Source organism: Muscardinus avellanarius (assembly GCF_963383645.1).
Source record: "Muscardinus avellanarius genome assembly, chromosome: 5".
Taxonomy (NCBI): domain Eukaryota; kingdom Metazoa; phylum Chordata; class Mammalia; order Rodentia; family Gliridae; genus Muscardinus; species Muscardinus avellanarius.
The window spans coordinates 129,171,224-129,184,993 of NC_137790.1; the positions used below are offsets into that span (position 1 = coordinate 129,171,224).

Below are 13,770 nucleotides of genomic sequence, written 5' to 3' on the forward strand. Positions count from 1 at the left end.
GGCTCTCCGTGACTTAGGGAGACTTTGTTTCCAAATTAAAAACAAAAAGAGTTGGGAGTGTAGCTTGGAGGTAGAATGCTTCTGGGTTCAATGGCTAGTTGTTAAAAAAAAAAAAAAAAAAAGACATGAAAGGCTACGGGGTTGCTAAGCCTTGGGCGGGCCCTGTATCCACTATTCTAATTTTATTCTAATATTGGAGTTCACTCTGCAGGGACTGGAAGCCCTTCTGTAATACTTATTTTTAATTTTTTATTTTTGGTGGTACTGGGGTTCCTGGAAGCCCTTCTACCTCCGGGCTACACTCCCAGACCTATTTTATCTTTTTATTTGGAAACAGGGTCTCTTACGCCAGCGCGGCTGGCTTCGAATCTGCGCGATCCTCCTGTCTCCGCCTCCCGAGCGCGGGGATTACAAGTGTGCGCCACCACGCCCGGCATAATTTGCCATTTTTAAAAATAAGTATTACAGCCGGGCGTGGTGGTGCACACTTGTAATCCCCGCCCTTGGGAGGCGGAGACAGGAGGATCGCGCAGGTTCGAAGCCAGCCGCGCTGGCGTAAGAGACCCTGTTTCAAAAATATAAAATAGGTCTGGGAGTGTAGCCCGGAGGAAGGAGGGCTTCCAGGAACCCCAGTACCACAAAAAAAAAAAAAAAAGGCAAATTATCATATGAGCTGCCCAGGACAGAGTCTGTATGGAACTTTCCGGGACAAATGAGGCTGTGGCTTTAGATATCTAAGCCTCTCCTCTCCTCTCTGAAGCTGCCCCAATAAGCACAGGTCGGTTGAAGAAATAACCGCTGAATGAAGAAAAAGACAAAAAAAAAAAAAAAAAAAGGCAGAATGGCTTCCAGTCCCTGCAGAGCGAAGGTCAGTATTCGAATAAGCAGTCCACCTCTGAGATACATTTTAGTGCACTGATTTATTTTTGTGGTACTGGGGGTTGAACCCAGGGGCATTCTGAATCAAAGCTATACCCAGCCTATTTTAATTTAATTTTTTTTTTTTTTTTTGCAATACTAGGGATGGAATCCAGGGTCATTTCATCTTCAGGCTATATTTTTTTATTCTTTTATTTTGAAACAGGGTCTCACTAAATTGCAGAGGGCCTCACTAAGTGGCTGAGGCTGTCTACGAACCTGTGATCCTCCTGTCTCAGCCTCCCAAGTACTGGGATTACAAAAATGTGCCACCACGTCTGGCTTTATTTTTATCTTGAAACAGGGTCTCAGTAGGTTGATGAGAGTCTTACTACTTACTGAGACTGTCCTTGAACCTGCCATCTTCCTGTCTCAGCCTCACAAGTACTGGGATTACAGAAGAGTGTCACCACACCGGGCTTATTTTATTTTATTTTTAATTTATTTTGTTTATTTATTTTTTTAATTAATTTGTTTATTTTTAAATTGGTGCATTGTAGTCATGTATCAATCACATTGGAGTACAAGACTTGAGAGGATATACAAGCACACATCATCCAATTAGCCCTCCTCCAGCCCCCATCCCATTCCCTCCCCCTCCCTCGATCCCATGCTTGTTTGGTGATTAACTTTGATACATTTGTTTATGTACCTCCTGCGTTTTAAAGAGGCTCTGTCCTCCATTATTCCATACCCTTTGATTGGTCACCTTAGTTGCTTCACTATAGGGCCCTTTCTATAGCTCGACCACTTCCTGTTGCCCCTTTCCTCCTAGTTATTACTGATTAGGAGAAGCATCTAATTTATATTTTCTGCGATATTTCTCTGTGCATGCTGCGTTGCAAGTACCGATCCCACTCTTGACGGCCCCAGTAGTGGTCTGGCTACTCAGTGGACTGATCCAGACCTCGCTGGCTCAAGCAGCGGCCTTGCCTCATGGGAAGCCCCAGTTCTGGTCTCGCTGGCCCCCACACCGGCCTAACCCCTCAGCTGGTTTTGATCCCGACCTCGGAGGCCGCAGTAGTGGCCTTGCCTCACGGCAGGCTCCGATGCTGGACAATGGCCCCGGCACCAGCCTAACCCCTTGGCAGGATTGTGATCCCAGCCTCAGAGGACCCAGCACCGGATGTACCTCACAGCAGGCTCCGATGCCAGCCTCCCTGGCCCCAGCACCGGCCTAACCCCTCAGCAGGCTCTTATCCTGGCCTCGGAGGCCCCAGTACCGGCCTTGCCTCACGGCAGGCTCTGATGCCGGCTGCGCTGGCCCCAGCACTGGCCTAACCAACCCCTCGGCAGGCTCTAATCCCGGCTTCGGAGGCCCCAGTAACGGACTTGCCTCATGGCAGGCTCCAGTGCCAGCCTCGCTGGTCCCAGCACCGGCCTAACCCCTCGGCAGGCTCCGATGCCAGCCTTGCTGGCCCCAACACCGGCCTAACACTCGGCATGCTCCGATCCTGGCCTCAGAGGCCCCAGCACCGGCCTTGCCTCACAGCAGGCTCCGATGCCGGCCTCACTGGCCCCAGTACCAGCCTAAGCACTCAGCAGGCTCTGAGCCCGGCCTCGGAGGCCCCAGCACTAGCCTTGCCTCACGGCAGGCTCCGATGCCGGCCTCGCTGGCCCCAGCACCGGCCTAACCCATCAGCAGGCTCCAATCCCGGCTTTGGAGGCCCCAGCACCGGCCTTGCCTCACAGCAGGCTCCGATGCCGGCCTTGCTGGCCCCAGCACTGGCCTAACCCTCAGCAGGCTTCGATCCTGGCCTCGGAGGCCCCAGTACCAGCCTTGCCTCACGGCAGGCTCTGATGCCGGCCTCGCTGGCTCCAGAACCAGCCTAACCCTCAGCAGGCTTCGATCCTGGCCTCGGAGGCCCCAGTACCAGCCTTGCCTCACGGCAGGCTCTGATGCCGGCCTCGCTGGCTCCAGAACCAGCCTAACCTCTCGGCATGCTCCGATCCCAGCCTCAGAGGCCCCAGCACCGGCCTTGCCTCACGGCAGGCTCCGATGCCGGCCTCGCTGCCCCCAGCACCGGCCTAACCCCTCAGCAGGCTCCGATCCTGGCCTCAGAGGCCCCAGCACCAGCCTTGCCTCACGGCAGGCTCCGATGTCGGCCATTAGCCCCAGCACCCATCTAACCCCTCTGCAGGCTCTGATCACTGTCTCTGGGGTTATTATTTCAAAGGTTCCAGGTGTAATGTATCATATCTCTGCATCCCCTGAGTACTGGCCACTGGCATTGCCACTGCCTCCACCATTTCAAATCCTTCCCAGGCTCTTTTTCCACTCTGAATGTTGTCCAGTGTTCCTAAGCATGTGTGATGGTAGCATTCGACATTTGGTGTAATTTCTCCAAAAAAGTAAGGTTGGTAGGATCCGGTTTCTGCTTCTCCTGAATACAAGTCTCCACTGCTATCACGGAGACCTCTTTCAACACCGCCTTTCTCCTTGGTCTCTGCTAAACTCTCTCCTTACAGGTGATGTCCAAGATTCTTAACAATATAGAGAAACAGCAGTCCTCCTTCACGGGGAATTTTTCCATAAGTTCCAGTGCATTTAGATAAGTTTTGTCTGCATCTCCAGTGTCCTGACATCCGCAATGGCTTTCTTAACTCCTCTCTGATATTTTTCTTTTTCTTTTCCTTTTCCTTTTTTTTTTTTTTTAATACGAGAAGACAGTATATGTGGTTTGAGGAGGTAGTGGGATCAGGCACTCACTCAGTAGCACTGTAACCCGGTCGGTTTCCCCATGGGTCCAGAGTGCTCCGCACTACTCTGCCTGGGACCCAGGGCCCCGCGACCCGGGCCCCGGCTGGCGTGCCCCGCGCGACCCCTGCCCGGACCCCAGGGTACTGAGCCCGATTTCTCCAGGGGTCTGGCGTGCTACGCACAGTTCGGCCCGGGGCCCAGAGTCCCTCGACCCGGGCCCCGCCTGGCATGCCCCGCCTGACCCCCACCCAGGTCCCATGGTACTGGGCCCGGTTTCTCCAGAGGTCTGGCGTGCTACGCGTGTTCCGGCCCAAGGCCCAGAGTCTCACGAACCGGGCCCCGGCTGGCGTGCCCCGCGTGACCCCCGCCCGGGTCCCAGGGTACTGGGCCCAGTTTCTCCAGGGGTCTGGCGAGATACGCGCGTTTCGGCCCGGGGCCCAGAGTCTTGCGACCCGGGCCCCGGCTGGCGTGCCCCAAGCGACCCCCGCCCGGAACCCAGGATACTGGGCCCGGTTTCTCCGCTTATTTTATTTTGAAGCAGGATCTTTCTAAAGTTACTGAGGGTCTCCCAAAGTTGCTGAGTGTGGCCTCAAACCCATGATCCTCCTATCTCAGCCTCCCAAGTACCGTGATTACAGGCCTGTATCACCATGCCCAACTAAAAATTGCCACTCTTTTTTTTTGGTGGTACTGGGGCTTTTCTACCTGTGGGCTATACTCCCAGACTTATTTTATATTTTATTTGGAAACAGGGTCTCACTAAGTTGCTGAGAGCCTCACTAAGTAGCTGAGGCTGGCTTCGAACCTGTGCGATCCTCCTGTCTCAGCCTCCCAAGCGCAGGGATTACAAGCATGCGCCACCATGCTCTTTATCTTATCATTTGGTCATTCCCTTTGTTAGGTTGTGGGAAACCTTTTCAGGAGTAAAGGAGATAAAAAGAAGGCTCTTGTTTAGTGAAAAATTAAGTAGCTAATTTCCAGTTCTCAATAAAGCAGGTGATGAATGCATATTTTACTCCAAGATTTGCCACCAATGACGTGCACGCGGGGTCTGGATGAAAACGGAAGACAGGCGCCTGTGAGCAGGAATACTCTTCCTCTAGACTGGTTCTCTTTCCCCAGCAAAATCCAGACCAAGCCAGGCAAGGTGGTGCAGGCCTGCGTTCCCAGCTACCGAGGAGGCCGAGGCGGGAGTCTCAAGTTCAAGGCCAGTCTGGGCAACTTAGTGAGACCCCGATTCAAGATAAAAAATAAAAAGGGCAAGGGTGTAGCTTGGTGTAGAGCAGCCCGGGTTCATTCCCCCAGGACTGCAAATGAGGCAAAACACAGCAGCTCACGGCGACCTAGACCAGCCGCTGCTCCTGCAATGGGTGCCCAGCCTGGCCGTCCTGGTGGTCCGGGTTCTGATTTATTGCTTCGCTTTGGACCCATCTGGATTTCTCCTGGTGCACCTGTGAGTTCACTTGCCCTCCCAGCCCTGCAAGGCCGGCCACAGCCATTATCTCCTCTCCGACGTGTTCTTAGGCAGCATTTGTGGAAGAGGTGTAACCTTTCTATGAATGTAGCCCATTCCTTGTTCATTTTATAGCCAAGTCTTCAGGGAAGGAAGGAAGGAAGGCAGGCAGGCAGGCAGGCAGGCAGGCCCAGCCCTATTTTTTATTCTTAATTTTGAAAGAGGACCTCACTAAGTTGCAGAGGGCCTAAGCAGCCGAGGCCGGCCACAAACCTGTGGTCCTCCTATCTCAGCCTCCCAAGTCCTGGGATGACCAGCGCTCACCATCACGCCCGGCTGAGTTTACATTTTATATAAATGTATGTGCTAGTGGCAGAGTTGGTGGCCGGCATGCTTTTGTTGTTTTGTTTTTTTAGATTGTAGGCCCCTAGTCGTTTATTCGGGGAATGCTTTCCTGCGCCCCTGTAATAGCCCGGCAGTGCACGGCTATAGACAAACTCTGCTCTCTTCAGCTCCCCTTCTGGGGATAAGATGGGTGATAAATTACCTATGAAGAAATGACGTGGCTACATCATCTGTGTGCTGTGAGCGACCCAGCGGCCCGGATAGGCCTCTCTGACGAGGCGCCCTTGAGCGAGGCCTCAGTGAGGGAGCGGGTCAGACGCCTGGGTATGGGTGAGCGAGGGTGAGCCGCACGGAGCAGCCGCGCAGAGGCCTCTGTGGGACCAGCTTGGAGGCTTCGTAAGCAGCAGAGTGACCGGCACGGCGGCCAAACTGTGACGGATGAGAGCCCGCCGGGCCCATCACGCAGGATCTTAGCCCCTCTGTGCCCGCCCCCGGAGCCCTCGCCGTAGACCTGGCTGATGCTGGCTCCATAGGGCCGCTCCGAGGTCAGATGAAGCCAAATGGGTACTTAGCAAAACACCTCCTGACATATGCTACCCATATGTGAGCAATGTTTTTTTTATTTATTTTATTTTATTTATCCCAGGTGCACTGTGCCTTTGGGCTGGGCTCCACGTGGGTGGGGATATCCTCAGCCTTTCAGACACTTGGGGATACATTTTAAAATATTTTATACAAGCTGGGTGTGGTGGCACACACTTGTAATCCCAGTACTTGGGAGGCTGAGACAGGAGGATCCCAGGTTTGTGGCCAGCCTCAGCTACTTAGTGAGGCCCTTTGCAACTTGGTGAGACTTTTTCAAAACAAAAAATAAAAAATAGGGCTAGGGGTGTAGCTCAGAGGTAGAATGCCCCTGGCTTCAATCCCCAGTACTATAACACACACACACACACACACACACACACACACACACACACACCAAGAAATATTTTATATAATTACATAAAGTATTATAGAATATATAAATATATGATATATTATATAAAATATACAATATATTATATGAGATATAATTATACTAATAAGCTATGCTAGTGTTATTAATATATAATAGTCGTTATATGATTACATATACCATGTGATATATAAATGTAATATATTAAATGTAACATATTTATATATTTAATATTACATACTTAATATTTAATATAATAACCAATATTTCTACATCAAATATTTAATATATAATATATTTATATATTATATATTTAATATAATTAATGTATTTGTATATTAAATGTTATGTATTAAATATTTACTATAATAATATATTTATATGTTAAATATTATATGTTAAATTACCATGTGATATAATAATATTAAATATAGTGTGCTATGTTTTATATTTCATAAAGTATATATATTTTATTTTATTTTCTAAACATTATTAATTATTCATTAATTTGTTTATTTTTGTGTGTGTGGTACTGGGGGTTAAATCCAAGGGCATCCTACCTTCAAGCCTTACCCTCAGCCCTTTGTATTCTTATTTGGAAACTGGATCTTGCTAGGTTGATGAGAGCCTCACTAATTGCTGAAGCTGTCCTCGAACCTGCGATCCTCCTGTCTCAGCCACCACACCCAGCTTAATGTATGTAATTTATATACATGGTATTTATTATACAAATATGCATAATATTTTATTGTAAAATAAAAGTTTAATTTCATAAATATGCATACTGTACATTTTATACACATGGTATTTCTTGTGAAAGCATGCATATTATTTTATTGTACAGTAAAATGTTTTATTTTCTAAACATGTAACCAGAAATCCCTTAGATATATCAGTATTGAAATACAGACAGAATATATAGGAATGAGACCTGGCAAACTTCTGATTTAGCCTCCTCTTGAAAGATAGCCAAATATACTTGGACGTCATTTGTATCTGAGTTTTCTGGGTTACGCTCTGTGTGTGTGTGTGTGTGTGTGTGTGTGTGTGTGTGTGTGTGTGTGTGTGGTGGCCCTGAGCTACCATGCCTCTTGAGCTTATGTAAGTGAATTGTGGTCTGTATTTTAGAATACCAGTTACCGAGGGTCTATTTGTGGAAGAGGAAAGTCTTAGAAAATTAAAAGAATGAGTTAAAAAAAAAAAACAAAACCTGACATGTTAAGCCGGGCGTGGTAGCGCACGCTCGTAATCCCAGCATTGGGGAGGCTGAGACAGGAGGATCGTGGTTCGCAGACAGCCTCAGCTACTTAGTGAGGCCCTCTGCAACTCAGTGAGACCCTGTTTCAAAATAAAAAATATAGCTGGGCGTGGTGGTGCACATTTGTAATCCCAGCATGTGGGAGGCTAAGAGAGGAGGATCGCAGTTTGCGGCCAGCCTCAGCTACTTAGTGAGGCCCTCCGTAACTTAGTGAGACCCTGTTTCAAAATCAAAAATCAAAAAAATAGGGCAGGGGGTGTAGCCCAGAGATTAAATGCCCCTGAATTCTATCCCCAGAACTGCACAAATAAATAAATAAATAAAAATAAAATAAAATAAAATAAAAATAAAGAATATAAAATAGGGCTGGGGTGTAGTGCGGAGGTAGAATGGCCCTTGGTTCCGTCATCCCCAGTGCCAAAAAAAAAAAAAAAACCCTGACATATTGCAAAACCAGATCTTTTTGCTGCGAGTAGTAACTGGTGCGTTAGGGGGAGGAAGAGGCCTGCTGTTCCTGCACAAGTGTCTTATCAGCGCCAAGCTGGCCTCCTGTTTGCATGTTTCTCATCGTATCCTGAAGACGCAAGCCGTCCGCCCAGAGCGCAGTTCCCCGCTGGCTGGCTGGCAGCCATGGAGCACCTTGGCACCCTGCCTGGCACAGTGAGGGCGCCCCGGGGGCGGGGGGTGAGCTGAGGTCACTGTTGCAGCGCCAGGCTTTGGCCCACACAAGAGTCAGCTGTGATAGGAAAAACACGCGGACATAGAATTGTTTTTGTGCCGACAGATAATAAATCCCCTGGTTGATACAATCTCTCCCAACAGCGGCTTCATCTCAGTAAAAAAAAAAAAAAAAAAAAAAAAGCATCAACACTGAATTTCTGTGCTGAGCGTTAGAACTTACAGGAGATTTGAAATCTCAAAGTCTGCAGAAAGAGATGTATGTGTCTTTTTTTTTTTTTTTTTGTGGAACTGGGGTTACTGGAAGCCCTTCTACCTCCGGGCTACACTCCCAGACCTATATTATATTTTTTGAAACAGGGTCTCTTAAACCAGCGCGGCTGGCTACGAACCTGCGCCATCCTCCTGTCTCCGCCTCCCAAGCGCGGGGATTACAAGCCTGCGCCACCACGCCTGGCTATGTGTCTTCTTTTCGTAGAGAATGACTTAGGAGAGTGGGCTGTTGCCCAGGATTTGTGCAAAGAAGCTGCGTGTCATTTTAGCGCGTCAAGCACTCCCTCACTTAACAAGGGTTTTAAATGTGGACCCTCCACTTGGAACCAGGCACTGTGCCAGAGGCTGGCTGGGCTACAGCAAGCCAGACAGGAGGGGCCTCTGCCTCCAGGAGGGGTGTGTGTGTGTGTGTGTGTGTGTGTGTGTGTGTGTGTTACTGGGGATGGAAACCAGGGGCGTTCTACCTCATCCCCGGCCCTGTTTCATTTGGCAGTTGCTGAGGGCCTCCTAAGTTGCTGAGGCCGCCCTGGAACCTGCGATCCTCCGGTCTCTGCCTCCCAAGCACTGGGATGGCAGGCGTGCGCCCCACGCCCAGCTCTCCCGGATTCGCCTGCCGCTCCCTGGCCCTTCTCTGCCTCCACATCCTCAGATCCTCACCGGGACACCTCTCCCTCATCTTTCAGCCCACCTCTACTGCTTGAATCCCAACTCTTCACCTGAACTACACTTTTACCCAGGAAGCTGAGTACATGCGTGCGTGTGTGTGTGCGCGTGTGTGTGTGCACGCGTGTGTGCATTTGTTTAGTAACAAACAAAACAGCTACCTTCGCCTTGCAGGAGGCCTCAGTTGACTCTCACTGCCTTGAGGAACTGGCGCTGCCTTTAATCCTTGAACACGCCTCCTCCTCCCCTGCTGCAGAACGCCAGCCACGCACACTGCTGAGGGCCTCGTTTCTAATTTTCCTAAGGAAATAAAAGCAGCCATCAGGAAATGAGGCTCCGCTTGCTGCCGCCACTTTCCGACCCTGGAGCGACCTGTGCAGAACCCCAGACCCGCGCTCGCTCCTGCCCCGACCTGCGCCTTAGATCTGCATAGAAGGATAAAACAAATGAATGTAGTCTGAAAAAAAAATTTTTTTTCCTCTAGGGGCAGGAATTTTTCAGCGATTCCTGGGGAATTTGCTTATATTGATGGCTTGAGGTGTGAATCACGTTTTGATAACTTTCTGATGGGAGCTGGGATAGAGGCCCCATGCCAACACACTGGCAGCACAAGCAAAACAAAACAAAAATAAATAAATACAAACCACAGAGTGTGTAACAGAGGAGGCAGTGAGCCATGTTTACAAAGTAGACAGCTTAGCCCGGCGTGGTGGTGCATGCCTGTAATCCCCGCGCTTGGGAGGCTGAGACAGGAGGATCGCACGGGTTCAAAGCCAGCCTCAGCTACTTAGTGAGGCTCTCAGCAACTTAGTGAGACCCTGTTTCCAAATAAAATATTCAAAAAATAGGTCTAAGAGTATAGACTGGAGGTAGAAAACCACTGTGTTCTATCCCTAGTACCACCAAAAAAATAAATAAATAAATAAGTAAATAAAAATAAAGAATAAAAAATAGGGCAAGGGGTGTAGCTTGGAAGTCAAATGCCCCTGGGTTCCATCCCCAGGCCCGCAAAAAAACAAAAAGTAGCTTTTTTTTTTTAATGCTGTTGCTCTTCTGACTTTGCAGTATTGAAATACGCTTTTATCAATTAGAACGCAACCATGAGAAAACCAAACTTCTCCCTTCTTAGGACTACTCAGTTACAGTTCCACCATGGGGTGTGTGTGTGTGTGTGTGTGTGTGTGTGTGTGTGTGTGTGTGTGTGTGTGTGACAAAAAGTAAATAACCCTGAAAACATTTTCATCTTATTTACAGGGGAAAAAATTCCTAGCACTGAACTCACTGCTCTGGGGAGGCTGTATGAATGTTTAAGTATCTCTTGACTCTTAACGCCTAATAGTTAATTAAATTGACTATAAACCGGCCCAGTGTGGTGGCTCAGGCCCTCAGCCCAGGGCTCGGGAGGCTGAGACGGGAAGATCGCAGGTTCTAGTTCAGTTTCCAAAATTTATGAGATCCTATTTCAAAATTTAAAAAAAAAATAGGGCTGGAGGTGTAGCTTGGGGTAGAATGCCCCTGGATTCACTCCCCAGTTTTCCCCTGGCCCTCCACAAAAGAGACAAATATAAACTAGTCAGTTTGGGTTGCCGTGTCGGGTTTTGAACCACTGACCTTTGTGTTTCTACAGAATGAAATTCTTATGCTACTCAGCGAGGCCTCACCTCATTGAAAGGGTGAAACGAATATCACCAGCCGGGCACGGTGGCGACACCTGTAATCCCAGGACTTGGGAGGTTGAGACAGGAGGATCACAGGATGGAGGGAGCCTCAGAAAGTAGTGAGAATCTCCTGAACCTAGCAAGACCCTGTTTCCAAATAAAAACAGAATCGGGCTGGGGGTGTAGCTCAGCGGCAGAATGCTCCTGGGTTCCATCACCAGTATAATAAATAAATAAATAAATAAATAAATAAATAAAGCCGGGCCGGGGGTGTAGCTCAGAGGTAGAATGCCCCTGGGTTCAATCCCCAGTTCCCGCCCTATTTATTTATTTATTTTTTATTTTTTATTTTTTTTGGGGGGTGGTACTGGGGTTCCTGGAAGCCCTTCTACCTCCGGGCTACACTCCCAGACCTATTTTTACATTTTCATTTTGGAAACAGGGTCTCCTATGCCAGCACGCACGGCTGGCTTCGAACCTGCGCGATCCTCCCGTCTCTGCCTCCCAAGCGCGGGGATTACAGGCGTGCGCCACCACACCCAGCCCGCCCTATTTATTTTTATTTTGAAACAGGGTCTTACTAAATTGCTGAGGCTGGCTTTGAAACTGCAATCCTCTGTCCCAGCCTCCCGAGTACTGAGATTACAAGCGTGCATCACTACACCCGGCTCAGTTAATTTAATCAGCACAGATAATTAGTCCAGATATTTTGGGACCCAAGTGAATTATCTGAAAGTTAATTGTACAACTGCCTTATATACTGTTAATATTGTACTCCATGGAAACATTCGCCATGTTGAGATTATCATTATTTGTAAGAAATGATATTTCAAGCGTTTCTTTTCTTATCAAGATACCTGGGTGTCGTGGTATTTTAAAGTATGCAGTATGTACAACAGTCTAGCCAAGACTGGCTTTCTTTGTAAGTAACCATTTATCAATAAGACTAGTCCAATAATTTGCAGGTTTGTACAGATAGTTTTTATCTCTTTTTTTGGTGATGGTACTTGGGATTGAACCAAGGGCATTTTACCTCTGAGTTATACCTGCAGCCCTATTTTTATTTTAAAACAAGGTCTCACTAGGTTGATGAGAATCTCACTATTTGCTGAGGCTGTCCTTGAACCTGCGATTATCTTGTCTTAGCCTCCCAAACACTGGGATTCCAGGTGTGTGGCATTGCACCCAACTTAAATTCTTAAAGGACAGGCTGCGTAGCCTGGATAACCGGGAAGTGGTCGAAAGAGAGTAAGGACTTATGTTTTATTAGGAATATTAAACTTTTCCGAATAGTTCAAATTTCAGGAATGCATCATCTCAGGCGGTGTGTGTGTGTGTGTGTGTGTGTGTGTGTGTGTGTGTGTGTGTGTTGCTGGGGATGGAACCCGGGCCTGGGGCACTCCAGGCAAGCTCCACCACTGAGATCCTGGTATTACCCTTGGTAGCACCCCTGCCTGGCATTATACTTTTTTTGTTTTGTTTTTGTGGCACTGGGGATGGAACCCAGGGGCAATCTACCTCTGAGCTACACCCCCTGCCCTATATTTTATTCTTTATTTTGAAACAGGGTCTCACTGAGTTGCACAGGGCCTCACTACGTGGCTGAGGCCGTCCGCGAACCACGATCCTCCTGTCTCAGCCTCCCAAGTCCTAGGATTACAAGCGTGCACCACCACGCCTGGCTCTGGCATTACACTTTTATCTGCTCACGCTGGTGCTTGAGAAGTTTGATGTTGTCATCATGGTACCCTTTTCTACTCGGCCTTCTCCCTGCAGGTGCCCGAGGGCAAAGTGGTGGTGCTTAATTTCCGAGAATTCGACCTCGAGAGTGACAAGCTCTGCCGCTACGACTCGGTGGACGTGTACAGCGGGCACTCGCACGACCAGCGCATCGCACGCTTCTGTGGCAGGTTCCAGCCCGGGGCCCTCGTGTCGGTCGGCAACAAGATGCTGGTGTACATGGTCTCGGATGCCAACACGGCTGGGAACGGCTTCCTGGCCAAGTTCTCCGCTGCGGAAAGAAACCGGAGTGCGGGTAGGGTTTTCACGGGGCAAGAGAACAGGGCTGGCGTGTCCAGTGCACACTGGGAGGCGGGGGCTGTTCTTGGCACTTTCTGTGTTTACGCCCTTATCCTAGAGCTTAAGAACAGTTCTTCTCGAACAGAGAGCTAGGGAATGCCGCTGAAACATCAAGACAGTGTGAAAGAGTCGTTCAACCCATGTTCAGTGGAGGGACTGGAGAACGTATTAGAGGAAGTTCTTCAGGAACCATGAGAAGTACTGGAGGAAGTTCCTCGTGATGTGGGAAGAGACAGCACGGGATAATGTGAAAGAGTGAAGGGCCGTGGAAACAGGGATGACAGAAGACGACAGAGCCAGGGGTGGCGGTGCACACCTGTAAGCCCAGGCTTGGGAGGCTGAGACAGGAGGATCTCAGGTTTGAGGACAGCCTCAGAAGTTTAGTGAGACTCTCAGCAACCTAGTGAGACCCTGTTTCCAAATAAAAAAATAAATAAAGAGGGCTGGGTTGTAGCTCAGAGGTAGAGTGTTCCTGGGTTCAATACCCAGTGCCACACACACACATGGAAGAAGAAGAAGAAGAAGAAGAAGAAGAAGAAGAAGAAGAAGAAGAAGAAGAAGAAGAAGAAGAAGAAGAGAGGAGGAGGAGGAGGAGGAGGAGGAGGAGGAGGAGGAGGAGGAGGAGGAGGAGGAGGAGGAGGAGGAACCACATACTACATGTTATTTTAGTTTAGTTTCTTTACATATATGCCTTCAAAATAAACAAAAACCCTCTTTATTATGGACTCTATAACATGTGATGTTATATATTTGTCAACAAGGAATGGGTGTCAGTGGAGCTGGCTGGCC

General features: G+C 48.7%; 1 protein-coding gene across 1 annotated transcript in view; it reads left to right on the forward strand.

Moving 5' to 3' along the window:
* Positions 1-13,770, forward strand: part of PCOLCE2 (procollagen C-endopeptidase enhancer 2) — a gene marked incomplete at both ends in the record, with an annotated part of 61,949 nt that overhangs the window by 19,680 nt on the left and 28,499 nt on the right. Inside the window, one exon of the mRNA XM_080696406.1 lies at positions 12,679-12,931. Within this exon, the coding sequence (XP_080552532.1) occupies positions 12,679-12,931 (253 nt within the window). The remainder of the gene's footprint in view (positions 1-12,678; positions 12,932-13,770) is intronic.